This window comes from Heliangelus exortis, chromosome 18 (assembly GCF_036169615.1).
Source record: "Heliangelus exortis chromosome 18, bHelExo1.hap1, whole genome shotgun sequence".
Taxonomy (NCBI): domain Eukaryota; kingdom Metazoa; phylum Chordata; class Aves; order Apodiformes; family Trochilidae; genus Heliangelus; species Heliangelus exortis.
Window position 1 is genome coordinate 1,552,832 of NC_092439.1, and position 27,551 is coordinate 1,580,382.

The window sequence follows — 27,551 nt, forward strand, 5'->3', positions numbered from 1 at the left end:
CTGGGTGCCCCCCCAGGGGTTCTCCCAGATGATCCAGGACAGAGCTCTCCGAACCTCTTGGCCCAAAAACTGCAGCAGAGGGAGGAGAAGAAAAAAATCCTGGAGCTGGGGAGGGAACTGGAGGAGCAGAAACGGAGGGAGAAGGAGGTGAGGGGGCAGGGAGCAGAAATCTGGGGGGATTCCTGGGGTTTGGGGTGAAATCCTGGGGTTTGGGGACTGAGGTCCTGGGATTTGGGGGCTGATTGAATGGATTTGGGGTGGAATTCCTTGGGTTTGGGGGTGAATTCCTTGGGTTTGGGGGTGATCTCCTTGGTTTGGGGGTAGATTTCTTGGGTTTGGGGGGGAACTTCTTGGTTTTGGGGCTGAATTCCTTGATTTTGGGGTGAATTCCTTGGTTTTGGGGCTAAATTCCTTGGTTTTGGGGCTGAATTCCTTGGTTTTGGGGTGAATTCCTTGATTTTGGGGTGAATTCCTTGGATTTGGGATTAAACTCCTTGGTTTTGGGGTGGATTCCTTGGTTTTGGGATTGATCTCCTTACTTTTGGGGCTGAATTCCTTGATTTTGGGGTGAATTCCTGATTTTGGGATTAAACTCCTTGGTTTTGGGGCTGAATTCCTTGGTTTTGGGGTGAATTCCTTGATTTTGGGGTGAATTCCTTGGATTTGGGATTAAACTCCTTGGTTTTGGGGTGGATTCCTTGGTTTTGGGATTGATCTCCTTACTTTTGGGGCTGAATTCCTTGATTTTGGGGTGAATTCCTTCGTTATGGGATTGAACTCCCTGGTTGTGGGGTGAATTCCTTGGTTTTGGGATTGATCTCCTTACTTTTGGGGCTGAATTCCTTGATTTTGGGGGTGAATTCCTGATTTTGGGATTAAACTCCTTGGTTTTGGGGCTGAATTCCTTGATTTTGGGGTGAATTCCTGATTTTGGGATTAAACTCCTTGGTTTTGGGGCTGAATTCCTTGATTTTGGGGTGAATTCCTGATTTTGGGATTAAACTCCTTGGTTTTGGGGTGAATCCCTTGGTTTGGGGTTGATCTCCTTGGTTTGGGGGTAGATTTCTTGGGTTTGGGGGGGAACTTCTTGGTTTTGGGGCTGAATTCCTTGATTTTGGGGTGAATTCCTTGGTTTTGGGGCTAAATTCCTTGGTTTTGGGGCTGAATTCCTTGGTTTTGGGGTGAATTCCTTGATTTTGGGGTGAATTCCTTGGATTTGGGATTAAACTCCTTGGTTTTGGGGTGGACTCCTTGGTTTTGGGATTGATCTCCTTACTTTTGGGGGTGAATTCCTTGATTTTGGGGTGAATTCCTTCGTTATGGGATTAAACTCCTTGGTTTTGGGGTGAATTTCTTGGTTTGGGGCTGAATTCCTTGATTTTGGGATGAATTCCTTGGTTATGGGATTGAACTCCTTGGTTTTGGGGTGGATTCCTTGGTTTTGGGATTGATCTCCTTGGTTTTGGGGCTGAATTCCTTGGTTTTGGGGCTGAATCCCTTGATTTAGGGCTGAATTCTCTTGTTTGGGGATTGCACTCCTTGTTTTTGGGGTGGATTCCTTGGTTTTGGGATTGATCTCCTTGGTTTTGGGGAGAATTATTTACTTTTGGGGCTGAATTCCTTGATTTTGGGGTGAATTCCTTGGTTTTGGGGCTGAATCCTTGATTTAGGGCTGAATTCTCTTGTTTGGGGATTGCACTCCTTGTTTTTGGGGTGGATTCCTTGGTTTTGGGATTGATCTCCTTGGTTTTGGGGAGAATTATTTACTTTTGGGGCTGAATTCCTTGATTTTGGGCTGAATTCCTTGGTTTTGGGGCTGAATTCCTTGGTTTTGGGATGAATTCCTTGATTTTGGGGTGAATTCCTTCGTTATGGGATTGAACTCCTTGGTTTTGGGGCTCAATTCCTTGATTTTGGGATTAAACTCCTTGGTTTTGGGGCTGAATTCCTTGGTTTGGGGCTGAATTCTTTGTTTTTGGGGTTAATTCCATGGTTTGGGTGCTGGATTCCTTGGTTATGGGATTAAACTACTTGGTTTTGGGGCTGAATCCCTTGGGTTTGGGGCTGAATCCCTTGGGTTTGGGCTGAATCCCTTGGGTTTGGGGCTGATCTCCTTGGTTTGGGGGTAGATTTCTTGGGTTTGGGGGGGAACTTCTTGGTTTTGGGGCTGAATTCCTTGGGTTTGGGGCTGAATTCCTTGATTTGGGGATTGTAGTCCTTGGTTTGGGGGTGAATTCCTTGATTTTGGGGTGAATTCCTTGGTTATGGGATTGAACTCCTTGGTTTTGGGGTGGATTCCTTGGTTTTGGGATTGATCTCCTTACTTTTGGGGCTGAAGTCCTTGATTTTGGGGTGAATTCCTGATTTTGGGGTGAATTCCTTGGTTTTGGGATTGTACTCCTTGGTTTTGGGGTGAATTCCTTGATTTTGGGGTGAATTCCTTCGTTATGGGATTAAACTCCTTGGTTTTGGGGCTCAATTCCTTGGATTTGGGATTAAACTCCTTGGTTTTGGGGCTGAATTCCTTGATTTGGGGCTGAATTCTCTTGTTTGGGGATTGCACTCCTTGTTTTTGGGGTGGATTCCTTGGGTTTGGGATTGATCTCCTTGGTTTTGGGGAGAATTATTTACTTTTGGGGCTGAATTCCTTGATTTTGGGGCTGAATTCCTTGGTTTTGGGGTGAATTCCTTGGTTTTGGGGCTCAATTCCTTGGATTTGGGATTAAACTCCTTGGTTTTGGGGTGAATTCCTTGGTTTTGGGATTGATCTCCTTGGTTTGGGGGTAGATTTCTTGGGTTTGGGGGGGAACTTCTTGGTTTTGGGGCTGAATTCCTTGATTTTGGGGTGAATTCCTTGGTTATGGGATTAAACTCCTTGGTTTTGGGGCTGAATTCTTTGGTTTTGGGGTGGATTCCTTGGTTTTGGGATTGAACTCCTTGGTTTTGGGGTGAATTCCTTGGGTTTGGGGCTGAATTCCTTGATTTTGGGGTGAATTCCTTGGTTATGGGATTAAACTCCTTGGTTTGGGCTGAATTCCTTGGTTTTGGGGCTGGATTCCTTACTTTTGGGCTGAATTCCTTGATTTTGGGGTGAATTCCTTGATTTTGGGATTAAACTCCTTGGTTTTGGGGCTGAATTCCTTGATTTTGGGATTAAACTCCTTGGTTTTGGGGCTGAATTCCTTGATTTTGGGATTAAACTCCTTGGTTTTGGGGCTGAATCCTTTATTTTTGGGGCCGAATCCCTTATTTTTAGGCCTGAATCCCTCTTTTCCTGGGCTTTTGAAGAGGGGCAAACTGGGGCTGAGCTCCTCCAGGAGATTTTCCTTAGGGATGAGCTGATTCCAGTTGGGATCTGAAGCCTGGGAGGGGGGGGAAAGGACCCGGGGGAAGGGGAGGAAACATTTTTGGGGCTTTTCCCCCAGGAGAAAAAACGGCGGCGAGAGGAAAACCTCAGGAGGAGGCTGGAAAATGAAAGAAAAGCTGAGATTGTCCAAGTGGTGAGACCTCAACCCTGGCCCCCCCGTGGCCACCAAACTCCCCAAGTGGCTACCAAACTCCCCAAGTGGCCACCGAGCTCCCCAGTTTGCCCCAGTTCCTCTCCCTGCCTCCATGGGGTGGATACTGGGGGAAAATCCCATTGATCCTGGGCTCACCCTGAGCTTTCCTGGAGGGAAAATTTGGGGTTTTTTTGGAGCTGGAAAAAAACCCCAGGAATATTTTAAGGGATGGGGGGGTTGTGACCCAGAAAAATTGGGACCACTTGGAAGTGATTCCAAGGTGGGATTTTGGGGAGAAATCCCAGGAATGGGGTGGATTTGGGGCACTTGGGCAGAAGGGGAAAATCCAAGGGGGGGGGGGGGGAGCTGCGTGCAGAGGGATTTGGGAATTTTCTGTGCCTCAAATCCTTTTCCCTCCCCCTTTTACCAATTTTTTGGGATTTTTTTTTTTTTTCCTCTTCCCCCCCCCCAGATCCGGAACCCCCTGAAGCTGAAAAGGGCAAAGAAGAAGCAGCTGAGGAGGGTGGAAAAAAGGGACACGTTGACCCTGCTCCAAAAAAACCCCCCCAGGAGGACAAAAAACCTGGAATGAGCCCTGGAAAGGGGAATTCTCAACCTTGAGGGACAATTCCCAGCAGTAGGGGGGGGGCTGGAGGGAAGAAACCACCTGGGACCTTCCCCCCCCCCAAATATTTTCCCCCAGCTCTGGGATGGGGCTGGAAAAAAAAAATAATTTACCCAAATCTTGTGGTTTGGTAATAAAAATATTAATTCCCCCCCCCCAGTGGATTTGGGGACTTTTTTAGGGCTCTTGTGTCCCCCCCCCAGCCCTGGGAAGTGTCCCTAATTTTGGGGACATCTCTGCTGAGCTGGGGGGGGGGGGAAATCTTCACCTTCCTGGGTTTTATTCCCTGGATTTTGGCTCCTCCCTGAATTCCTGGGGAGGGTGGGGTCTTCCCCCCCCCCCTTCCCTTCCCTTCCCTCCCACATCCCGTGAGTTGGGGGGGGGGCAAAAAAAAAAGGGGAAGGGGGGGTTAAAAAAATAGGGAGGGAAAAAAAAAATCTTTGGAGTGGGACATGGGGTGAAAAAATGGGGGGGGAGGTACCTATGGGCCCCCCCCCCAAAAAAAAACCCTAAAAACAAGCAAAGAGGGGGGTGTTTAATATTATGGGGGGGGGGATTAATCCCATAGGGGGGGGTTTAATGCCATGGGGGGGTTTAATGCCCTGGGGGGAGGGGGGATAGAGGAACTGGGGGGGGGTTCCTGGTTCCGGGGGGGTCACGGGGCTGCTCCCTGGATTAACCTTTACCCAACCCCTCCCACTTTTCCACCCTTTCCAGCTCCAAACTTTTTTTTTTTTCACCTTTTCCCCCCCCCGGACTGGGTAAGAGAAGAGGGAGGGGGGCAGGGGGGGGTTTGGAGCCCATCCCGGTGGTGTCAGGGCTTTGGTTTTGGGGTTTTTTTTGGGTTTTTTTTGGTTTTTTTATGGGGTTCTGCCCCCGGAAACAGGGGGGGGGTTGAGTGGTTTCGGTTTTGTGGTGGTTTTTTTTTGGTTTTTTTTTTTTGGGGGGGGGGGGGGGAATGGAAATGGGGGCAGAGGAGCCCCCACCCCCACCCTTTGGGATTGGGGGGGGGGGGGGGGAGAAAAAGGGGGGGGTTGGGGAGGGGGGGACAGGAGGAAAAAGGGGGTCCTGTGGGTGGGGGGGTTTAGGGGGTAGAAGGGAAAGGGGGGGCTGCTGGTGATGAGCATTGGGGGGGCTCTGGGGGGGTTTAGGGGGGGTCTGGGGAGTGGGGGGGGGGCAGGAGGAAAAGGGGGGGGTCCCCATGGCTGGGGGTGCTTAGGGGGGAGGGCTGAAGGGGGCTGAGCTGCTGAGCTTTTTGGGGGGGGTCTGGGGGGGTTTGGGGAGTGGGGGAGAGTTTGGAAGGGGGGGGGTTCCTGGGGCTGGGGGGGCTGCAGGGGGGGTTTGGGGATTGGGGGGCAGAAAGGAAAGGGGGGGCTGCTAATGCTGAGCATTGGGGGGGCCTGGGGGGGCTTAGGGGGGCCTGGGGGGGGGGCAGGAGGAAAAGGGGGGTGGTCCCTGCTGCTGGGGGGGCTTAGGGGGGGGGGCTGAAGGGGGCTGAGCTGCTGAGCTATTTGGGGGGGTCTGGGGGGGTTTGGGGAGTGGGGGAGAGTTTGGAAGGGGGGGGTTCCTGGTGCTGGGGGGGCTGGGGGGGGCTGGAGGGGGGGGTTTGGAGGGCAGAAGGAAAAGGGGGGGCTGCTGCTGCTGAGCTTTTGGGGGGGCTTGGGGGGTGTTTGGGGGGGCTTGGGGAGTGGGGGACAGTTTGAAAGGGGGGGGGGTCCCTGGTGCTGGGGGGGCAGAGGGGGATTTTGGGGGGCAGAAGGGAAAGGGGGGGCTGCTGCTGAGCATTTGGGGGGGTTGGGGGGTTTTGGGAGTGGGGGACAGTTTGAAGGGGGGGGTCTCTGCTGCTGGGGGGTTTGGGGGGGCAGAAGGGAAAGGGGGGGCTGCTGCTGAGGATTTAGGGGGGGTTGGGGGGTTTTGGGAGTGGGGGAGAGTTTGAAAGGGGGGGGTCCCTGCAGCTGGGGGGTTGTGGGGGGCAGAAGGGAAAGGGGGGGCTGCTGCTGAGGATTTAGGGGGGGTTTGGGAGTGGGGGACAGTTTGAAAGGGGGGGGTCTCTGGTGCTGGGGAGGCAGAGGGGGATTTTGGGGGGGCAGAGGGGGATTTTGGGGGGCTGAAGGGAAAGGGGGGGCTGCTGTTGAGGATTTGGGGAGGGTTTGGGGGGGTTGGGGGGTTTTGGGAGTGGGGGACAGTTTGAAAGGGGGTGGGGGGGGGGTGTCCCTGCAGCTGGGGGGGGTTTGGGGACACCAAACTGGGGAAGAGAAGGCAAAGGGGGGGTCCTTGTGTGTTTGGGGACAAAAGGTGAAGGAGCCATCCCTGCTACTGAGAAGTTTGGGGTTTTTTTTTTGGGGGGGGGGGTGGGATTTGGGTGCTGTGGGGACACTGGGGAGCAGCTTCCCCCCACCCACCCCCAAAGTGTCACCTCCTGGGGCCAGCGGGGGGGGCGGTGGCACCCATGGGTGTCCCCCTGGCTGAGGTTTCTCTTTTTTTTTTTTCTCTTTTTTTCCCCCCCCCCCCAGGAGCACCATGGTGGAGGTGACGGTGACCCCCAGGTCCTCCCTGTCTGACCGGGGGGTTCAGGTGGGGGTTCGGGGTCTGTCCCCCTCCCAGCTGGTGACCCTGAGGTCCTGGCTGAGGGACGAGCAGGGGCGAGTGCTTCCAGGCTCGAGCCTTTTTTAGGGCCACCCCAAAAGGGGACCTGGACCTGGGGTGTCACCCCGGCCCTGGGGGGCAGCTACTGCGGGGTCTGTCCCATGGGGCTCTTCTGGTTCCTGCAGCCCCTGAAGCCCTTCAGGAGGCTCCTGAGGAGAAACGTGGCCGGGGGGCCTTTCCTGGTCCATCTGGAGGTGTTCGAGGGGCTCCTGATGGCCCCGGAACCCCGGGAGCCCCCCCTGGCCTCCTGCCAGGCCGAGAGGTGGTACCTGGGCCCCGGGGTGACGCGGGTGCCCGTCCGGGAAGGACGGGTCAGGGGGAGCCTCTTCCTGCCACCAGGTGAGTGACGGGACCCTTGGGAGCAGCCTCCTGGCACCACCTTCACCATCAGTATCACCATCAGTATCACCATCAGTATCACCATCAGTATCACCAGCGGTATCACCATCGGTATCACCACTATCAACATCACCGTCATTATTCTCACCGCCCCCATCACTACCATCATCATCACCATCACAATCACCATCATCAGCACCACCATCACCATCATTATCACCATCATTATCCTCACCGCCCCCATCATCACCATCAGTAGCACCACTATCGACATCATCATCGCCATCACCATTATCACCATCACTCACCTTCATTATCACCATCATCACTACCACTATCACCATCACCGTTATCACCATCATCATCACCCCCATCATCACCACCATCACAATCACTATCATTACCACCACTAGCACTACCATCACTATCATCACCACCATCACCATTACCACTCTCAGCACCCCTATCACCACCATAATCACCATCATCACCATCATCACCATTATCACCATCATCACCATTACCACTCCCTGCACCCCTATCACCACCATCACCACCATCACCATCATCATTGCCATCACCACAATCACCATCATCACCGTCCTTATCACCATCACCACCATTATCACCACCATCACCATTATCACCATCATCACCATTACCACTCCCAGCACCCCTTTCACCACCATTATCACCATCACCACCATTATCACCACCATCACCATTATCACCATCATTACCACTCCCAGCACCCCTTTCACCACCATAGTCACCGTCACCACTATCACCATCACCACTCCCAGCACCCCATCATCACCAGCACCACTATCACCACCATCACCACTATCACCACTCCCAGCACCCCATCACCACCATCACCACCATCACCACCATCACCACCATCACCACCATCACCACTCCCAGCACCCCCATCATCACCAGCACCACTATCACCACTATCCCCACTATCCCCACCCCCCCCCATCTCCCCCCGGTCTCAGGAGGTGGTGGCAGTGCCGGTTGTTTCTCTCTCTGTGCCAGGGCCGGGGCCCTTCCCAGGGGTCATTGACCTGTTTGGGGGTGCCGGGGGCCTCATCGAGTTCCGGGCGGGGCTGCTGGCCTCGCGGGGCTTTGCTGTCCTGGCTTTGGCCTTCTTTGCCTTCGAGGATCTGCCCCCCGCCCTCACCACCCTGCACATGGAGTACTTCGAGGAGGCAGCGGAGCTGCTCCTGCACCACCCCAAGGTGAGCACTGCCCGACCTGGGGACAACTGGGAACAGCTGGGGAACAGCTGGGGACAACTGGGGAACAGCTGGGACCGACTGGGAACAGCTGGGGATATCCTGGGGAACAATTGGGGAACGACTGGGGAATGACTGGGAACAGCTGGGGAACAGCTGGGGAACAACTGGGAACGACTGGGGAATGACTGGGAACAGCTGGGGAGCAGCTGGGGAACAACTGGGAACGACTGGGGAATGACTGGGAACAGCTGGGGAGCAGCTGGGGAACAACTGGGAACGACTGGGGAACAGCTGGGGATATACTGGGGAATAGCTGGGAACGACTGGGGAACAACTGGGGACAACTGGGGAACAACTGGGGAACAACTGGGGATATCCTGGGGAACAATTGGGGAACGACTGGGGAATGACTGGGGAACAGCTGGGGAACGACTGGGGAACAGCTGGGAATGACTGGGGAACAACTGGGAACGACTGGGGAGCAACTGGGAACGACTGGGAACAGCTGGGGAACAACTGGGAACGACTGGGGAACAACTGGGGACAACTGGGGAACATCTGGCAACAGCTGGGGAGCAACTGGGGATATCTTGGGGAACAACTGGGGAATGACTGGGGAACAGCTGGGAACAACTGGGGAACAGTTGAGGAACAACTGGGGACAGCCTGGGGAACGACTGGGGAATGACTGGGGAACAGCTGGGGAACAACTGGGGAATGACTGGGAACAGCTGGGGAACAACTGGGGAACAGCTGGGAACGACTGGGGAACAACTGGGAACCTCCTGGGGACATCCTGGGGATCAACTGGGGACCAACTGGGGAGCGGGGGGAGCAGGGGACAACCTGATGGGGAGGATGCTTTGGGGACTGGGGACATCCCAATGAGCAGGGCTGGGTGTCCTGATAAAGTGTCCTGGGGACATCCAGGGGTGTCCTGGGGACATCCTGGTGACCAGGGGTATCCTGGTAAATGGGATGTCCCAGAGCCTGGGGACATTGTGGTGACCAGGGACATCCTGATAAAGGTGTCTTGGTGACATCCTGGTGAGCAGGGGTGTCCTGGGGACATCGTGGTGAGCAGGGGTGTCTTGGGGACATCCTGGTGAGCAGGGGTGTCCTGGTGACATCCTGGTGGCCAGGGGTGTCCTGGTGACCTTGTGATGAGCAGGGACATCCTGATAAAGTTGTCCTTGTGACATCCCGGTGCCCAGGGCTGTCCTGGTGACATCCTGGTGAGCAGGGCTCTCAGGTTGTCCCAGGCCTCAGGGCCACCCCGGTGCCACCTGTCCCCATGTGTGTCCCCCCCAGGTGCGAGGCCCCGGCTTGGGCGTCCTTGGTGTCTCCAAAGGGGCAGAGGTGGCCCTGGCCATGGCCACCTTCCTCCCTCAGGTGGTGGCCACGGTGTGGATCAACGGCACGGCCTTCCTCCACGGGAACCCCCTGGTCTACAGGGACCTCTTCATCCCCCCCATCCCCTACTTCCCCGAGCGGGTCCTCTTCACAGACCTGGGGGCCATAGACAACTCCGCCGTCTTCGGGGACCCCCGGGACCCCAAGTACGGCCCCTCGGCCATCCCGGTGGAGAGGATCCGTGGAAAAGTCCTTTTTGTGGTGGGAGAGGCCGACAGGAGCCTCAACAGCAAACTCTTTGCCCAGCTGGCCATGGCGAGGATGTCACCCGAGAATTGTCACCTCCTGTCCTACCCCGGGGCCGGGCATTTGATTGAACCCCCCGGCTCCCCCCTCTGCAGCATCTCCAGCATTCGGGGCACCCCCAGACCCATTCTCTGGGGGGGGGAAGCCCAAGCCCACGCCAAAGCCCAGGAACATTCCTGGCAGGAGATCATCCGGTTCCTGGGGTCTCACCTGGGGGGCACCAAGGCCACCCCAAAGCTCTGAGGGGTGCAGGGATGGGGGGGTTTAGGGTCTTCCCCTGGGAATACCAAGGAGAACCTCATGGAAAATGGTGAGGAATGGGGGTGATGGCCCCCAGCACCTGTGGGGGAAAAAGAGGGGGGCAAGGGGGGACACTCGGTTTAGTTTGCAATAAATTCCAGAGTGGGAAAGGTCTGGAGAAGAAACCCCAGACTTGCTGCTCATTCCTGGCAGGAGATCATCCGGTTCCTGGGGTCTCACCTGGGGGGCACCAAGGTCACCCCAAAGCTCTGAGGGGTGCAGGGATGGAGGGGGTTTAGGGGGGTTTAGGGTCTTCCCCTGGGAATGCCAAGGAGAATCTCATGGAAAATGGTGAGGAATGGGGGGTGATGGCACCCAGGGACCTGTGGAGGAGGAGAAAGGGGGGGACACTTGGTTTAATCTGCAATAAATTCCAGAGTGGGAAAGGTCTGGAGAAGAAACCCCAGACTTGCTGCTCATTCCTGGAACATTCCTGGCAGGAGATCATCCAGTTCCTGGGGTCTCACCTGGGGGGCACCAAGGCCACCCCAAAGCTCTGAGGGGTGCAGGGATGGGGGGAGGGGGTTTAGGGTCTTCCCCTGGGAATGCCAAGGAGAACCTCATGGAAAATGGTGAGGAATGGGGGGTGATGGCACCCAGGGACCCCCCAGCACCTGTGGAGGAAAAAGGGGGGGACAAGGGGGGACATTCGGTTTAATTTGCAATAAATTCCAGAGTGGGAAAGGTCTGGAGAAGAAACCCCAGACTTGCTGCTCATTCCTGGCAGGAGATCATCCGGTTCCTGGGGTCTCACCTGGGGGGCACCAAGGTCACCCCAAAGCTCTGAGGGGTGCAGGGATGGAGGGGGTTTAGGGTCTTCCCCTGGGAATGCCAAGGAGAACCTCATGGAAAATGGTGAGGAATGGGGGGTGATGGCACCCAGGGACCTGTGGAGGAAAAAGGGGGGGACAAGGGGGGGCACTCGGTTTAATTTGCAATAAATTCCAGAGTGGGAAAGGTCTGGAGAAGAAACCCCGGACTTGCTGCTCCATCTCAATGGCTTTTTTTGTGGCTTTCCCGCCCCTTCACCTGCTGGGGGGACCTCAGGGGACAAGGGAGGGGACAGCTGGGCCAGGGGGTGGCTTGGGGACCTCTGTCCTTGCTGTGCTCGGGGCTGCAGCCCCCGTCCCTGTGCAGGAAGGGGACAAAGGGCCCTTTGCAGGACGTTCAGCAGTGCCAGCCCCCAGGAAAAGGGCAATTTGGGGACAATCCCCCAGATCCTCGTCCCCCAGATCTCACCAAGCCCATGCCACCGGGGGATGGGCCACCAGGGAGCCAGATGCCACCGCTGTCCCCGTCCTCCTGTGTCCCTGGGCAGGTGGTCACCGACCCCCCCTCCCCTTCTCCCAGCGGGAATTCCAAGCTCTGCCACCTCCATTCCCCGTTTCCAGGGGGACAACGGGGCCGGATTTCCTTTGACCAGCTTCCAGCCCCTCCTGGGTCACCCTGACACGGCCTCGGGGGGGGGGGGGGGGTGAGCAGGGGACATCCAGGTCACCGTGGCCAGGAGGGCGAGGAGCCCCGGGGACAGAGCTCGTCCCCCGCCGCGGGCCAGCGCCCCGGGTCACCATCCTGCTGCTATAAATCCCTGTCCCCACGCCTGTCCCCGCACCTCGCTTCCCGCTGCTGCCTCACCATGGGACGGGGGAGTTTTTCCTCTTTTTTCTCCCTCCTCCCCCTTTTTTTCTTCTCCTTCTCCTTGGGGTCGGTGTCCTCGCTCCTGCGGTACCGCTACGACTGCGGGGAGCTGGGGATGCAGCTCCTGGCTCACCCCCCTCCCGGCCACACCATCCGCTTCAAAGTCTTGGGTGAGCACAAAAACCCCAAAAATAACCCCACCCGGATGAGTGGGTGGGTGGCTGGGTGGGTGGGGAGGTCCCGGAGAGTCCCCCCCCGGGGTGGCGTCACCCGTGGTGTCCCCACAGACGAGTTCGGGTCCCGCTTCGACGTCGCCAACTGCTCCATTTGCCTCCACTGGCTCCACCCGGGCAGGGACGGGGCCGTCGTCTTCTCCAGCGGCTACGAGGGCTGCCACGTCCTGGTGAAGGTGAGCTTCCCCCTCCCGGGGTCCCCGTCCATCCCCGGGGAGGCTGGTGGTGTCACTGTCCCCTCCTGCAGGAGGACCGCTACGTCCTGAGGGTGCAGCTGGAGGAGCTGCTGCTCAGCGGGGTCCCCGTGGCCTCCTACGATCTCAACATGACCTGTCCACAGCCAGGGGACCACGGGGACAACGGGGACACCCCCGTGGAACCCCAGGACGGCCGAGGAAACGGCGGCCAGCAGAGCCAGGCTGATGTCCTTGTCCCCTTGTCCCAGCCTGGCCTCCTGCACCACGTCTCCCAAGCTGCCCACACCCCCCGGGGACCCCAACTCACACCCCAAACCCACTCCGAGAAGCTGCACCCCCAGAGGGTCCTGGGGCACCCAGGGCTTCAGCCCCAACCTGGGCTGCTTCTCCCAGGGCTGCAGATCCCAAACCAGCCTGGGCTGGGGCACCATGGAGCCCAAACCCAGCCAGGGCTTTATTCAGGGCTTCAGACCCCAAACCACCCCAGCAGGGTGAGCTCTGGAGCCCAAACTCCCCCAGGGGGTTATTCAGGGGTTCAGACCCCAAACCACCCCAGCAGGGTGAGCTCTGGAGCCCAAACCCAGCCAGGGGGTTATTTAGGGGTTCAGACCCCAAACCACCCCAGCAGGGTGAGCTCTGGAGCCCAAACCCAGCCAGGATTTCACCACCTTGGGGTTCAGACCCAAAACCATCCCAGCCGGGTGAACTCTGGAGCCCAAACCCAGCCAGGGGTTTATTCAGGGCTTCAGACCCCAAACCACCCCAATTTGGTGAACCCTGGAGCTCAAACCCAATCAGGACTTCACCACCTTGGGGTTCAGACCCAAACCCAGCTTGGCTTGGTGCACCCTGGAGCCCAAACCCACCCAGGGCTTTACTCAGGGCTTCAGACCCCAAACCAACCTGGGCTGGGGCACCACGGAGCCCAAACCCAATCAGGACTTCACCACCTTGGGGTTCAGACCCAAAACCACCCCAGCCGGGTGAACTCTGGAGCCCAAACCCAACTGGGGCTTTATTCAGGGCTTCAGACCCCAAACCACCCCAATTTGGTGAACCTTGGAGCCCAAACCCAACCAGGACTCCAGCACCTTGGGGTTCAGACCCCAAACCAGCCCAGCTTGGGGCACCCTGGAGCCCAAACCCACTCAGGGCTCCTCTCAAGGGTTCAGACCCAAACCCAGCCCGGCCGGGTGCAGCCAGGACTCCACCAGCTTGGGGTTCAGACCCCAAACCAACCCAGTTTGCTGCACCCCGGTGCTCAGTCCCCATCAGGATTGCTGCTGGCAGGAGCTCAGCCCCACAACCCTTTGGGTTCAGCTCCCCAGAACCTTCAGCTCCATTCCCAGCCCGGTTTTCACCACTCGGTTCTCCAAACCCAAACCACTTTGGGCCATCCCAACCCTTCCCAAGGTTCAACGCATCCAAGGCTCCAATCCCGACCAGGTTTGATCCGGCCTGGTCTCCAGGCTCAGCTCCAGCCAGGATGGATCCCCCGACCCCAAACCCAACCCGGTTTGCTCCGTCCTGCCCTGCAGCCCCAACCCAACCTCCTGCAGCCCACGGCTCTCTTCTACCCCTCGGGGGGAGCAGGTAGGACCCGGGGGGGTTGGAAGGGTCTTCTCCCCCTTCAGGAGGGGTCACGGGGGGCAGTGTCCCCTCTGTTGTCACCTCCCCCCCCTCAGGGACACCGCTGACACGGGAGCAGTGCCAGGTGGCCACGGGGAGGATGGCGTGCGTGGCCCCCGAGGGACGGGAAGGGTGTCTGCAGGCTGGGTGCTGCTACGATGAGAGGGACAGGGTGGCACCTTGTTACTATGGCAACACAGGTAGGACCCCCGGGGACAACCCCCCCGACACCTCCGGGCGTTTTGGGGTGGTGGTGATGGGTGCTGAGGTGGCCCTAGAGACACCCCAGGGACAACCCCATTGCCACCTCTGGGCTTTTTGGGGTTGTGATGGGTGCTGAGGTGGCCCTAGGGACACCCCCACTGCCACCTCTGGGCTTTTTGGGGTGGTGGAGATGGGTGCTGAGGTGCTCCTAGGGACACCTTGGGGACAATAATCCCACTGCCACCTCTGGGCGTTTTGGGGTGGTGGTGATGGGTGCTGAGGTGGCCCTAGGGACACCCCAGGGACAACCCCATTGCCACCTCTGGGCTTTTTGGGGTTGTGATGGGTGCTGAGGTGGCCCTAGGGACACCTTGGGGACAACCCCACTGCCACCTCTGGGCGTTTTGGGGTGATGATGGGTGCTGAGGTACTCTTAGGGGACAATAAGCCCCCTGCCACCCTCTGGGCTTTTTGGGGTGGTAGTGATGGGTGCTGAGGTGGCCCTAGGGACACCCCAGGGACAACCCCATTGCCACCTCTGGGCTTTTTGGGGTTGTGATGGGTGCTGAGGTGGCCCTAGGGACACCCTGGGGACAATAAGCCCCCTGCCACCCTCCAGGCTTTTTGGGGTGGTGGTGATGGGTGCTGGAAGGTGGTTCTAGGGACACCCTGGGGACAATAAGCCCCCTGCCACCTCTGGGCTTTTTGGGGTGGTGGTGATGGGTGCTGAGGTGGCCCTAGGGACACCCTGGGGACAATAAGCCCTCTGCCACCCTCCAGGCTTTTTGGGGTGTTGGTGATGGGTGTTCAGGTGCTCTCAGGGGACAAGAAGCCCCCTGCCACCCTCTGGGCTTTTTGGGGTGCTGATGGGTGCTGAGGTGGCCCTAGGGACACCCTGGGGACACCCTTACTGCCACCTCTGGGTTTTTTGGGGTGCTGATGGGTATTGAGATGCTCTTAGGGACAGCTTGGGGACAATAACCCCCCTGCCACCTCTGGGTGTTTTGGGGTGATGATGGGTGCTGAGGTGTCCCTTGGTGTCCCAGCCACGGTGCAGTGCCTCCTGGAGGGTCACATCGTGCTGGTGGTGCCCCGGGGGGTCACCCCCCAACCCTACAACCTGGACAGCGTGCGCCTGGCGGGCACCCAGCCGGGCTGTCACCCCCTCAGGGTGACCGACACCTTCCTCATGTTCCGCTTCCCTGTCACCCAGTGTGGCACAACCGTCCAGGTGGGTAACGGGGTCACCCCCACCCCGACAGCTGCTGGGGGGTGTGGGGTGACTGTGGTGGCCATGGCCCCCCCAGGTGTGTGGGGGTGACCGTGGTGGCCATGTCCCCCCCTGCGTGGGTGTGGGGGTGACCATGGTGGCCATGTCCCCCCCAGCTGTGTGTGACTGTGGTGGCCATGTCCCCCCCAGGTGTGTGTGGGTGACTGTGGTGGCCCTGTCCCCCCCCCTCAGGTGAGGTTGTGTGTGACCATGGTGGCCCTGTCCCCCCCAGGTGTGTGTGACCGTGGTGGCCATGTCCCCCATGTCCCCCCAGGTGTGTGGGGGGGTGGCTGTGGTGGCCATGTCCCCCCCAAGTATGTGTCACTGTGGTGGCCATGTCCCCCCCAGGTGTGTGTGACCGTGGTGGCCATGTCCCCCATGTCCCCCCCAGGTGTGTGGGGGTGACCATGGTGGCCACGTGCTCTCCAGGTGGATGTGGGGGTGACTGTGGTGGCCATGTCCCCCCCTGGGTGGGTGTGTGACCATGGTGGCCACGTGCCCTCCAGGTGTGTGGGGGGGTGGCCGTGGTGGCCATGTCCCCCCCAAGGTGTGTGGGGGGACGACCATGGTGGCAACGTCCCCCCCAGGTGTCGGTGACCGTGGTGGCCCTGTCCCCCCTGTCCCCCCCAGGTGGATGTGGGGGTGACCATGTCCCCCCTGTCCCCCCCAGGTGGATGTGGGGGTGACCATGGTGGCCATGTCCCCCCAGGTGTGTGTGGGGGTGACCATGTCCCCCCTGTCCCCCCCAGGTGGTCGAGGACCAGGTGATCTATGAGAACCAACTCATCTCCACCATCGATGTCCAGGGCTCCCCCCGGGGCTCCATCACCCGGGACAGTGTCTACATGTGAGGGGGGGTTGGGGAGGGTCCAAACTGGGGCCAGACCCCCCCTCACCAAAGCTTCTTCCCATCTCCAGAACCTCCTGGACCCATTTTTCCCCTCCTCGTCCCGCCCGGTGCTGGGGGGCCCCGTGGAAAGTGCCCTCTCCAGAGCCATTGGGGGGGTGGAGGGGATGGGGGGGAGGTTCTGGAGGAGCTCAGGGGTGTTCTGGAAGGAGGGGGTGGTTCTGGGAAGGATTCTGGTGGGTCCAGGAGGAGCTTGGGGATGTGCTGGAGGAGTCCGGGGACAATCTGGAGGGAGGTTGTGTTTCTGAGAAAGGTTCTGGTGGGTCCAAGAAGGTTCTGGAGGAGCTCGGGGACATTCTGGAGGGAGGGTGTGTTTCTGGGAAGGGTTCTGGTGGGCTCAGGATGGTTCTGGAGGAGCTTGGGGATGTGCTGGAGGGAGGGGGTGTGTCTGGGAAGGGTTCTGGTGGGCTCAGGATGGTTCTGGATGAGCTGGGGATGTTCTGGAGGGAGGGAAGGTTCTGTTGGGTCCAGGAGGGTCCTGGAGGAGCTTGGGGACATGCTGGAGGGAGGGTGTGTGCCTGGGAAAGGTTCTGGTGGGTCCAAGAAGGTTCTGGGGAGCTGGTGATGTTCTGAAGGGAGGGGGTGTTTCTGGAAAGGGTTCTGGTGGGCTCAGGATGGTTCTGGAGGAGCTTGGGGATGTTCTGGAGGGAGGGTGTGTGTCTGGGAAGGGTTCTGGTGGGTCCAGAAGGGTCCTGGAGGAGCTGGGGATGTTCTGGAGGGTGGGTATGTTTCTAGAAAGGGTTCTGTTGGGTCCAAGAGGGTTCTGAAGGAGTCTGGGGACATTCTGGAGGGAGGCTGTGATTTGGGGAAGGGTTCTGGAGGAGCTTGGGGATGTTCTGGAGGGAGGGTGTGTGTCTGGGAAGGGTTGTGGTGGGTCCAGGATGGTTCTGGAGGAGCTGGGGATGTTCTGGAGGGAGGGTGTGTTTCTGGGAAGGGTTCTGGTGGGTCCAGGATGGTTCTGGAGGAGCTGGGGATGTGCTGGAGGAGCCTGAGGACATCCTGGAGGGCGGGTGTGTTTCTGGGAAAGGTTCTGGTGGGTCCAGGAGGAGCTCAGGGATGTTCTGGAGGGCGGGTGTGTTTCTGGGAAGGGTTCTGGTGGGTCCAGGAAGGTTCTGGAGGAGCCGAGGACCCAGTTCCCCCCCTCCCCTCAGCCTCCAGGCTCGCTGCATCTACAACTCCAGCGAGGCCCTGGCGCTGCGGATGGAGGTGGCCCTGCCCCCCACTGCCCCCCCCCTGGCCATGCTGGGACCACTGGGCCTCCAGTTACGCATCGCCACTGGTCAGCAGCCCCCTCCCCACCTCCCCCCTGCCCCTTTCCCCTGAACCCCAAACCCCATCACCCCTCCCCACTCCCTGCAGACGAGACTTTCAGCTCCTACCACCCCGAGGGGGATTTCCCCCTGGTGAGGGTGCTGAGGGACCCCATCTACGTGGAGGTTCGGCTGCTCCACAAGACGGATCCAAACCTGGTTCTGGTTCTGCACCACTGCTGGGCAGCCCCCAGCCCCGCTCCTGAGGCCCAACCCCAATGGCCCATCCTGGTGGACGGGTGAGGGAAAAAGATGGGGGAACCCCCCACCCCCTGGGATGTCTCCCCCTGCCCTGCACCCACTCAAGGTTCTCTCTCCTCGGGTGGCTCCAGGTGTCCCTACCTCGGGGACAACTACAGGACCCAACTGGTCCCAGTGGGCCCAGCATCCCCCCAGCTGCCCTTCCCCACCCACTACCAACGTTTTGTCATCTCCACCTTCACCTTTGTGGATCCCCCAACCACAGCAGTGCTGGAGGGAGAGGTGAGGGTCCCTCAGGGGTCCTTCGTGGCCCCAAAGGCTCTTGAGACCCCCCCCCATCTCAGCAGCCCCCCAAAACCCACCTCAGAACCACCCCCCCTGGCTTGTAGGGCCCTGGGGAGGTTCCTGGAGGGGGTTTCTCCAGGCTCCCCACTGATGCTGGAGGCTTTTCCAGGTGTACATCTCCTGCAGTGCCTCCGTGTGTCACCTGGCCCAGCCTGAGCCCTGCAGACCCTCCTGCCAGCTGGGGGTACCCTCCAGTAAGTGGGGGTGCTGCCAGCTGGGGGTGGGGGGACACACACAACCCCTCTGTCCCCCCCCATCTTTCCCCACCACCCCCCTTTTGGTCCCTTCTCCAGGAGCACGGCGCTCCCCGGGGCACGGAGGGACCTCCCCAGGACATCTTGTCACCTCCCAGGGACAAATTGTCTTCCCCAAGGTCCCCTAAGCCTGGAGGGGGTGGGTGAGTGTCCCTCAGACCCTCAACCCCCCCCTGATCCCACCTCTAACTCACTCCCTTCCTCCTCCTCTTCCTCAGCTCCTCCCTCTGGACATCTCCAGTCAGGCTGGAAAAATAAACCCAGTGCAGTGCCCAGGCCCCAGTGGTCTTTGTCTGAGGGGAGGGGGACACAGCAAAGGTCCCTTGTCCCCATCCCCAGAGGTGGCAGCACCCCCATTTCCATCCCAGTCTCCCCCTTGTGCCCCGGGGGGGTTGATCCAGGGGGAAAAATTCTTTTTATTTCCACCACGAAACTCGAAGCCGTTTACAAACCCTGTCCCCACCCCCCTCAGCTGCCTCCCCCTCCCTCTTCCTGCACATCCCAACCCCCAGCACCGGCCTTGGAACTTCTCCTTGGATCAAGTTACCAGCACAGAAGCTAAAAAAAAACACCAAAAACCCAACAACCAAACAAAACCCAAAACCCCAAAAGACAGACACACACAAAAAAGAAGGAAAACACTAAACCAAACCCACCTGTGAGGCACTGGGAAGGTGCTATCACCCCCCACCTCTGCCCACAGCTACAGCAGGGGAGCCTGGAGAAGGAATAACCCCCTTCCCACCCTCCCACCCCCCCCAAATCCCCCTCCCCAGAGCCCCCAGCCCCATTGCTGAGGTTACAGGCTGTAGAATTTGAGGCTCCTGTCCATGCCCGTGGAGGCGATGAACTTGGCGTGGTGGCCAAAAGCCACCCCAGTGGTGAGGCCACTGTGCTCTGGGGAGGAGAAAAACCAACACTGGGGTCACTGGGACAGCCCCCCCAAAGTGGGATGGGATGAGTTTTTCACCCCAAAAAGCCAGGAGAAGTTTTTTTTTTCTCCCCCCTGATAAAAAAAAAAAAAGGAGGTGTCTGACCTGTGAAGTGGAGGATTTCTGTCCACTGTTTGCAGATGTAGATCTGGACATCAGTGCCCCCCAGAGCCAAGTAGGTGCCACTCTGGTCAAAGATGAGAGACTTGACCTGTGGAGAAATAAAAATAAAATTAATTTCAGTTCAAATTAAACCTAAAAAAACACCAAACAAGCTCTGGGGGATGCCAGCACCTCCCTAGTGGGGGCACCCCCAACGCAGAGGGGAGAAGTTGGGTGAGGAGCAGGCTCAGGCATGGCCTGGGGAGGGGGAAAGTGGGACAATCCCCCACCTCGAAGTTGTTATCCAGCTGCAAAGTCTTGAAATTCTTGAGTTTCCTCAAATCCCAGAGTTTGACAGAGGAATCATCTGCTGCTGTGGCCAGGTAGTAGCCGTTCTCTGAGAAAGCAATGCTGGTGATGGGCCCTGAGTGCCCTGGGAAGTTGGCCACGTTGGTTCTTTCCTGGAAAAGGGATAAAAAATTGTTCAGAGAGTGGGAAAAGCAGATTTGGGAGAGCAGAACCTCGCTCAGGTCCTCAGGATGCTTCAGGATTAAGAGGGAGGAGAGCCCGTGGCTTGCCCGTGCCCTTTGTCACCCCGGGTGGTGGCTTTAGGGACAGGGGTGACACTGCAGAGAGGTTTTGGGGGGAAGGTTCTGCCCCCCTGTGGCCCCCCCAAGGGTCACCCCTTACCTTCAGATCCCAAATCTTGATCTGGGAATCCATTGTCCCTGTGCCAAAAATGAGCCCATCCGGGTGGAACTGGGCACAGGTGAGAGCTGTGAAGAGACAGAGATTGGAGAGGGGGAGATTTGGGGGTTGGTTGAGTTCTGAGCTTCAAGAGAGGAAAATTCCCACTCTGCAGGTTCCCCAAATCCCCCCGTGGGGTGGGGATCTTGGATCTCACCACAGCCAGAGCTCTCATCTGTCACCTTGGTGAGGACACGGCCTGTCTGGATGTCAGAGAAGGCCCAGTACTGGAAGAGAAAGTGGGGTTGAGAATGGGAGAGAGGAAAAGCAAAGTGTGGGAAGGTGTCTGAGGCTTGGGGAGGGGGTTTGTCACCTGGGGAGGGGTCTCACCTGGTCATCAGATGAGCTGAGGAGATAATCCCCCGTGGCATGGAGGCTCAGGCCTGTGACAGAGCCCTCGTGGGCACGGACAACCTGGACACAGGAGGCGTTGGGCACGGACCAGATGCGGATGGTGGCATCTGGAGAAGCTGAGAAGACCAAATCCTGGAGGAGAAGGAGGTGGGGAAATTAGGGAATATCCCCTCTCCCATCCCTGAGAGCTCCTGACGGGGGCTCAGCCCCATCCTGGCAGAGGCAAAGAGCAGGAAAAGGCCCAGAATGGGGAGGGGGACTGGAACGCACCTGGGAGGGGTGGAACACGACACTGGTGACTTTCTTGGAGTGTCCCTTGAGTGTGGCCAAGATCTGCTCTGAGCTCTTGTCAAAAACGATGACATTTTTATCAGCCCCACCTGGCAAATCAAGCAGGGAATGAGAAAAAATTGAAATGAAACAGAGATGAGACCGACCAAGCCCAAACTCACCCACTTTTCCTGGAAAAAAAAAAAAAACCCACCCTGAGGGCTTCTCCCGGCTGGTGGCAAAGCTGCTCGTGGCTCTCAGCCCAATTTTCTCCCCCAAAAATTTAAATTAAGGGAGCTTGAGGCTCTCAGGTGCCACCACATGGTCCCTGAGGTTCTCTTACCAGTGAGGATCTTGTTGGTGTCAGAAGGACACAGATCCAAGGCGAGGATTCCTGGGATGCTGGCACTGTGCAGCCCCTGAGGGGGGGAAGGGGACACCAGGGTAACGCCACAAGCAAGAAAATGGCCCCAAAAAAAAGGGAATGAAGAGTCCCTGGGTGTTTCATTCCAACAGGGAGGGATCTGATGATGGGAAGTGGGAGGAAAGAGGCCTGGATGTTGGAGGGGGTGGGCACAGGGGGGTTTGGAGGCCCTGGCAGCACTCACCACGTGGGAAGCGACCTGTCGGTATTTGCTGAGCTCCTCTGGCTTCACCAACTCCTCTGGAACTGTTTTGCCTCTCTGAAAAAAGGCCAAAAAAGGGAGAAATTTAAACATTGGTGTCTCTCCAAGCACAGCCACGGGGGTTTTGGGGTGAAATGGGGCTGTTTACCTTCTTCCTTTCCGTTGTCAGCACCGTGGCCTTGTCTTGGAGCTGGAAAAATAAAAATAAAATTTAAAAACAAAGCGGTGAGAAAAGCACTGAGGGCTGAGCAGAGCACCTGGAACCCCCCCCTTACCTTCTGGATGATCTCAGGGGTCATCCCAGCAAGCTCTCCCAGGTCCATGGCCTCCCCAGCTCCCTGCAGGGGATGGAGAAAGGGGTTGGGTTCAGCCCCAAGGGATTGGGGAAAAAAAAGAGGGAAAAGGAGCAGGGGGGACTCACCGGGACGTTGGGCTGGGAGGAAGGCACAGCCTGGGGAACAATGAGCCCGGCCTGGGGCTTCAGCGTGGCCAGAGCTGGGGGGACAGGGGCAGAGCTCAGCAGCAGCTCCAGGGGGAGGGAGAGGGCTTCCAGACCAGCCATCACCTCCACCTTCATCATCATCATCATCATCATCATCACCTTCAGCATCATCATCATCATCACCATCATCATCATCACCACCTTCACCATCATCATCATCACCTTCACCTTCATCACCTTCACCTTCATCATTATCATCATCTTCACCATCATCATTATCATCATCATCATCATAATCATCATCATCACCTTCATCATCATCATCACAATCATCACCACCATCACCATCATCTTCACCATCACCATCATCACCATCACCGTCACCTTCATCACTTTCACCTTCATCATCATCATCATCATCACCTTTACCATCATCATCATCATCCTCACCATCACCACCATCACCATCATCATCATCATCACCACCATCACCATCATCTTCACCATCACCACCATCACCATCACTTTCATCACCATCACTTTCATCACCATCACCTTCACCATCATCACCATCACAATCACCATTGTCATTGCCACCATCATCACCTTCACCACCACCATCATCATCACTTTCACCACCATCACTTTCACCATCACCTTCACATCATCTTCCCCTCCACCATCTTCAGCATCACCATCATCATCATCATCACCTCCACCATCATCACCATCACCATCAACATCACTTCTACCATCATCATCACCATCTTCACCATCACCACCTCCACCATCACCATCACCACCAATCACCTTCACCACCACCCCCCCTCTTCCCCCCCCAGCTCCTCCCCCAGCCCGGTGTCACCTTCTCTGGCTGCTGTCACCTCCTTGGTGAGCCTGGCAATGACCCTGCAGGCAGCATCGTGCTGGTAGAGGGCGTGGGAGAGCTCCTGGCGGGTGGTCTGGAGCTGCTGGCGCAGGGTGAAGCTGTGCAGCATCACTGCATCCTGGGGACAGGCAGGGAGGGGTCAGGGGGAGCTGCAGCTGGGGGGAGGAACCCCCTCCCAACACTCACCCACTCGTCCTGCAGGGCTTTCAGGATGGCCGGGATGCTGGTGGCTGAGGGAGGCTTGGGACGGATCGGGTGGGCGACTGGCAGGGGACAGAGAGGGTGTCAGCCCTGCCCCCAAGGTCCCACCCAGCCCCCCAGCTGCTGTCCCAACCCCTCAGCCCTGTCCTGAGCTCTGTCCTAAACCCTGAGCCCTGTCCCAACCCCTCAGCCCTGTCCTGAGCCCTGTCCCGACCCCTCAGCCCTGTCCTAAACCCTGAGCCCTGTCCCAACCCCTCAGCCCTGTCCTGAGCCCTGTCCCAAACCCTGAGCCCTGTCCCGACCCCTCAGCCCTGTCCCAACCCCTCAGCCCTGTCTTGAGCCCAGTCCCAACCCCTCAGCCCTGTCCTGAGCCCTGTCCCAAACCCTGAGCCCTGTCCCAACCTCTGAGCCCTGTCCTGACCCCTCAGCCCTGTCCCAACCCCTGAGCCCTGTCCTAAACCCTGAGCCCTGACCCGACCCCTCAGCCCTGTCCCAAACCCTGAGCCCTGTCCTAAACCCTGAGCCCTGTCCCAACCCCTCAGCCCTGTCCCAACCCCTGATCCCTGTCCCAACCCCTGAGCCCTCTCCCGAGCCTTGAGCCCTATTCCAACCTTTCAGCCCTGTCCCAACCCCTGAGCCCTGTCCCAACCCCTGAGCCCTGTCCCAACCCCTCAGCCCTGTCCCAAACCCTGTCCCGACCCCTGAGCCCTGTCCTGACCCCTCAGCCCTGTCCTGATCCCTGTCCCAACCCCTGATCCCTGTCTTGAGCCCTGAGCTGCCCCCTCAGCCCTATCCTAATCCTTGAGCCCTGTCCCAAACCCTCAGCCCAGCCCCACAGCTCCCTGACCACATCCAACCCTCCCCTTGCTTTCCCCAACCTCTCTGGGAATTCATCCCTGCCAAATCCCTCCTCAGGGGACCCAAATCCCCCCAAACCCCTCACGAGAGCCAAGTTTTGGGGGCCCTCCTCAGCACTACCCCCCTCAAAACCTTTAACTTATTTTTTATTGCAGTTTCCTTTTTACAAAACTTCACTTTTCCCCAGCCGCGTTACAAACCCCGACCCCCCCGATCCCCCCCTGCCCCCCAACCTTTGATGTCGATGAGCTGCTCCTCAGAGAGGGGTTGGTTGTTGACCGGGTCGGTCCCGTTCTCCGCGATGTATTTCTCGATCAGCCGCCGCTCGTAGACGTGGTTGGAAACCGGGGAGACGCAGGGATGCTCGGGCACCTCGTTGGAAACTGCGGGGAGAGATAACGGAACCGCTCAGGCCTACGAGGCCCGGCCCGGCCCAGCAACCCCCCCCGGTAATCACCCCCGGTTTCCCCCCCGGTCCTTCCCTACTCACTGGAGCAGATGAGAGCCATGGCGGACACCGGGGAGGCCGCGGTACCGATGGCGGCCCCGCTCCCCTTCGCCTTCCGCTTCCGGGGCTGCGGGGAAACCGCGGGCTCACGCGGGCACCGCGGCCGCCACTACCGGAACCGGAAAGAGCTCCCAGGATGCACCGGGAACACCGCACATTTCCCCCCCCCCCCCCCCCCCCCCCCCCCATCCCTCCCTTCCCTTTGCATTTCCCCCCCCCCTCACTCCGTTTTTTTTCCCCTCCCGGGGGGAACGGCGCTTCCCGGCCGGGCTGGGTAGGCCGCGTTGCCATAGCAACGGTTCTTCCCGGCATGCCCCGCGGAGCCCCGGCGGACTACAACTCCCGTGGTGCCCCGCGGCGGCGCGCGACCTCACCCCCCCCCTCCTTTTCCCCCCTTCCATTGGGCCTTGCCCGCGTGCGGAGACCCCTCCCGCCTCTGCAGCGCCCCCTAGCGCGGCGGTGAGCGCGGCCCCGCTGAGTTTGGGGGGGTCCGGGGGGTCTTAAAGGGGGGGGGGGGGGCTTGGGGTGAGAGGGAATGGGGGGGATTGGGGGGACCCGGGGGGGGGGGAAAGGGGACGGGGAGCTGCGGGGGTGGGGGGGGGGAATCGGGGGGGGGGGGGGCCCGAAATGGGGGGGGGGGGGGGTGTCGTGTCCGGGGGGATTCGTGGGGGGGGGGATATAGGGGGGGCCTGGGATTAGGGTGAGGGGGGGGAAAAGGGGTGGGGGGGCGCGGAGAGTGGGGGGGTCGGGGTGGGGTGGAATGGGGGTGCGGGATTTGGGGGGGGGGAAGAGGGTGGGGGGGGTACGGGAGGGGGAAATGGGGGGGGGCTGGGATCGGGGGATTGGGGGGGTGGGGGGGAGATCGGGGGGGGAAAAGGGGTGGGGGGTCCGGGGTTCGGTGGAATGGGGGGGGGGGGGGTCGGGAAGGGATAGAATGGGGGGGGCACGGGGAGGGGGTCCGGGCTGGTATGGAATGGGAAGGGGGGGGGGGGATGTGGATGGTTTTGGGGGGGGGGGGCCAGGGGGGCTCCCCCAAACTCCCCCCCCCCCTGCCCCGTGTCCTTGGGCAGGGCGAGCGCTTGCCTAAAGATAGCGGTGGGGGGGGGACACGGCCCGGGGGGGGACAATGCCAGCCCCCCAAAAGCCATCGGGGGGGGACCCCAAAATTCTTACCCCAAACAAAGGCAGAGGGGGGGACCCCAAAGGCCACCACCCCCGCCAAAGGCTGACCCCCCCCTCCCAAAAAAGGACAGCACGGGGGACCCTAAAATCCATCCACCCTCCCAAAGGACCCCTGGGGGGGGACCCCAAAAGCCAACCCCCCCCCAGCAGCCAGTGGGGGGACCCCAAAAGTCACCCCCCTAAAGGTCATCGGGGACACCCCAAATTTTAAACCCCCCCAAAAACCAATGAGGGGGACCCCAAAAGCAACCTCCTCAAAGGCCATCGGGGGGGACCCCAAAAGCCACCCCCCTAAAGGTCATCAGGGACACCCCCCAACTTTAAACCCCCCAAAACCCAACGAGGGGGACCCCAAAAGCCACCCCCCTAAAGGTCATTGGGGGGGGACCCCAAAAGCAACCCCCCCTAGCAGCCTGGAGGGTCCCCACTCAAGGGTCAGGGGGGGCACCCTAAAGTCCAACCAACCCCAAAACCAATGAGGGGGACCCCAAAGCCACCCTCTCAAAGGCCATCGGGGGGGACCCCAAAAGCCACCCCTCCTAAAGGTCATCGGGGACACCCCAAACTTTAAACCCCCAAAACGAGGGGGACCCCAAAGCCACCCCTTGAAAGGCCATCGGGGGGGAACCCCAAAAGCCACTGCCCTAAAGGTCATCGGGACACCCCAAACTTTAAACCCCCCAAAACCCAATGAGGGGGACCCCAAAAGCCACCCCCCTAAAGGTCATTGGGGGGGAACCCCAAAAGCCACCCCCTAAAGGTCATCAGGGACACCCCCAACTTTAAGCCCCAAAACCCAATGAGGGGGACCCCAAAAGCCACCCCCCTGTGGCCATTTTGGGGGGGAGGGGGACACCTGCTGCCACTCGTGGTGTCCCCAAACACCTTTGTCCCTGTCCCCCCAGATCTGGCGCCAGACCCCAAGATGGAGGAGACCTGGGGGTGCCACCCCGTGCTGTCCCTGCTGCTCTGGGTGCCCTTGCTGGGGGGGGTGACAGCGGGGGACCCTCGGGGTGGCCCTGGTGGGGGTGTCCCCCCCCCGCCCCCCGATGACCTCTTGTCACGGCTGGGCCGAGCCACCTGGCTCACGCTGGAGGGCTGGGTGGGCTCCCAGCCCCTGGGGCTAGTGGCCGAGGTGAGCTGGTGGCCCCGGGGGGGTGCGTGGGGGACATCTCCGGTGTGTCCCCCCCCCCCCCATTGTCACCTCCTCCACGTGTGTCCCTCAGAGCTTCTCTGCCACCCTCTGGCTCATCTCCTCGGGGATCTCCGTGGCCTTGGCCACCACCTGCGGGATCGTGGGGGACCTGCTGGCCACCGCCGGTGTCACCGGTCAGTCTGGTGGCCCCCGGGCTAGCGTCGTCACCCGCCCCGGTGTCACCCACCCTTGGTGACACCCTCCTTGTCCTTCCAGGTGGGGGGTTGGTCGGACGGTGGCTTTGGGTCCTAAGGAGGTGCAGCGGGTCCTGCTCTGGGCTGTGGCCACTCTGGTGGCCTCTTGGCTACTGAGGCGGCTCCGGGGGCTCCTGCAGCCGGCGCTGCGGTGGGTGAAGCTCTGCTGCTTCCTGGGGGCTTTCCTGCACATCGCCGCCTCCCCAGAGACCCCCACGGCCCAGGCGGGGATGCTGCTGGCTTTGGGGGTGCTCTACAGCCTTTTGGGGGGGCTCGGGGGGGCTCCTCAGGCTCCCCCCCCCCCAGCGCCCAGCTGGAAGCCGCCGTCCGCAGCCTGGAGTGGAAAGTGGAGGAGCTGAGGAGGAGGCAGAAGTGGGGGGGGTCCCCGAAACAGGGAGGAGTGACACCCCCACACCCGCCTCTGCTCCCCGACGTGGCTGTGGGTCTGTCCCCCTCCTCGTTTTGGGGGGGCACGGATCCCCCACCCCAAAATTTGGGTCCCCGCTCGTGCACCGCAGCGCCTTCACGCCAGCTCTGAGGGATTGGGGGA

General features: G+C 59.4%; 4 protein-coding genes and 1 long non-coding RNA gene across 5 annotated transcripts; 4 read left to right on the forward strand and 1 right to left on the reverse strand.

The window, feature by feature from the left end:
• The first annotated feature begins 17 nt into the window (after window positions 1-17).
• LOC139804492 (uncharacterized) lies at window positions 18-4,202 on the forward strand. Its single transcript, XR_011729406.1, has 3 exons — window positions 18-147; window positions 3,426-3,500; window positions 3,973-4,202. It is a non-coding gene; the product is annotated as an uncharacterized lncRNA (long non-coding RNA).
• Window positions 4,203-6,606: 2,404 nt separating this feature from the next.
• On the forward strand, window positions 6,607-10,285 carry LOC139804438 (acyl-coenzyme A amino acid N-acyltransferase 1-like). The gene is given in 5 exon segments (XM_071761689.1): window positions 6,607-6,762; window positions 6,764-6,826; window positions 6,828-7,110; window positions 8,152-8,354; window positions 9,666-10,285. Coding segments are annotated over 5 exon segments (1,257 nt in total). The 5' UTR covers window positions 6,607-6,645; the 3' UTR covers window positions 10,257-10,285.
• A 971-nt stretch (window positions 10,286-11,256) lies between these two features.
• Window positions 11,257-18,778, forward strand: LOC139804439 (uncharacterized). The gene is made up of 12 exons (XM_071761690.1): window positions 11,257-12,121; window positions 12,239-12,360; window positions 12,432-13,974; window positions 14,067-14,210; window positions 15,261-15,445; window positions 16,234-16,331; window positions 17,543-17,670; window positions 17,751-17,940; window positions 18,034-18,184; window positions 18,357-18,441; window positions 18,541-18,644; window positions 18,720-18,778. Exons 1-11 carry the CDS (start codon window positions 11,950-11,952, stop codon window positions 18,627-18,629), a joined length of 2,907 nt encoding a protein of 968 aa, XP_071617791.1. The 5' UTR covers window positions 11,257-11,949; the 3' UTR covers window positions 18,630-18,644; window positions 18,720-18,778.
• Window positions 18,779-18,908: 130 nt separating this feature from the next.
• On the reverse strand, window positions 18,909-24,597 carry PRPF19 (pre-mRNA processing factor 19). The gene is made up of 16 exons (XM_071761691.1): window positions 24,413-24,597; window positions 24,156-24,305; window positions 23,050-23,126; window positions 22,840-22,981; window positions 21,954-22,027; window positions 21,808-21,870; window positions 21,681-21,722; window positions 21,515-21,589; window positions 21,250-21,325; window positions 20,907-21,016; window positions 20,613-20,768; window positions 20,440-20,509; window positions 20,226-20,311; window positions 19,826-19,996; window positions 19,539-19,644; window positions 18,909-19,398 (listed from the first exon to the last, which is right to left on the reverse strand). The coding sequence occupies exons 1-16, from the start codon at window positions 24,429-24,431 to the stop codon at window positions 19,301-19,303; spliced, it is 1,515 nt and encodes a 504-aa protein (XP_071617792.1). The 5' UTR covers window positions 24,432-24,597; the 3' UTR covers window positions 18,909-19,300.
• A 1,865-nt stretch (window positions 24,598-26,462) lies between these two features.
• TMEM109 (transmembrane protein 109) lies at window positions 26,463-27,544 on the forward strand. Its single transcript, XM_071761652.1, is given in 5 exon segments — window positions 26,463-26,747; window positions 26,839-26,945; window positions 27,024-27,294; window positions 27,297-27,377; window positions 27,379-27,544. Coding segments are annotated over 5 exon segments (696 nt in total). The 5' UTR covers window positions 26,463-26,537; the 3' UTR covers window positions 27,406-27,544.
• Window positions 27,545-27,551: the final 7 nt, after the last annotated feature.

Excerpts from the sequence above, each read along its gene's own strand:
- LOC139804439 (XM_071761690.1), top strand. The coding sequence starts at position 11,950 with ATGGGACGGGGGAGTTTTTCCTCTTTTTTCTCCCTCCTCCCCCTTTTT. Across the intron at positions 13,975-14,066 it reads CTACCCCTCGGGGGGAGCAG|GGACACCGCTGACACGGGAG; the intron begins GTAGGACCCGGG and ends CCCCCCCCTCAG. Across the intron at positions 14,211-15,260 it reads TTGTTACTATGGCAACACAG|CCACGGTGCAGTGCCTCCTG; the intron begins GTAGGACCCCCG and ends TTGGTGTCCCAG.
- PRPF19 (XM_071761691.1), bottom strand. Across the intron at positions 21,723-21,807 it reads CCCCTGAGATCATCCAGAAG|CTCCAAGACAAGGCCACGGT; the intron begins GTAAGGGGGGGG and ends TTATTTTTCCAG. Across the intron at positions 20,510-20,612 it reads TCAGCTCATCTGATGACCAG|TACTGGGCCTTCTCTGACAT; the intron begins GTGAGACCCCTC and ends TTTCTCTTCCAG.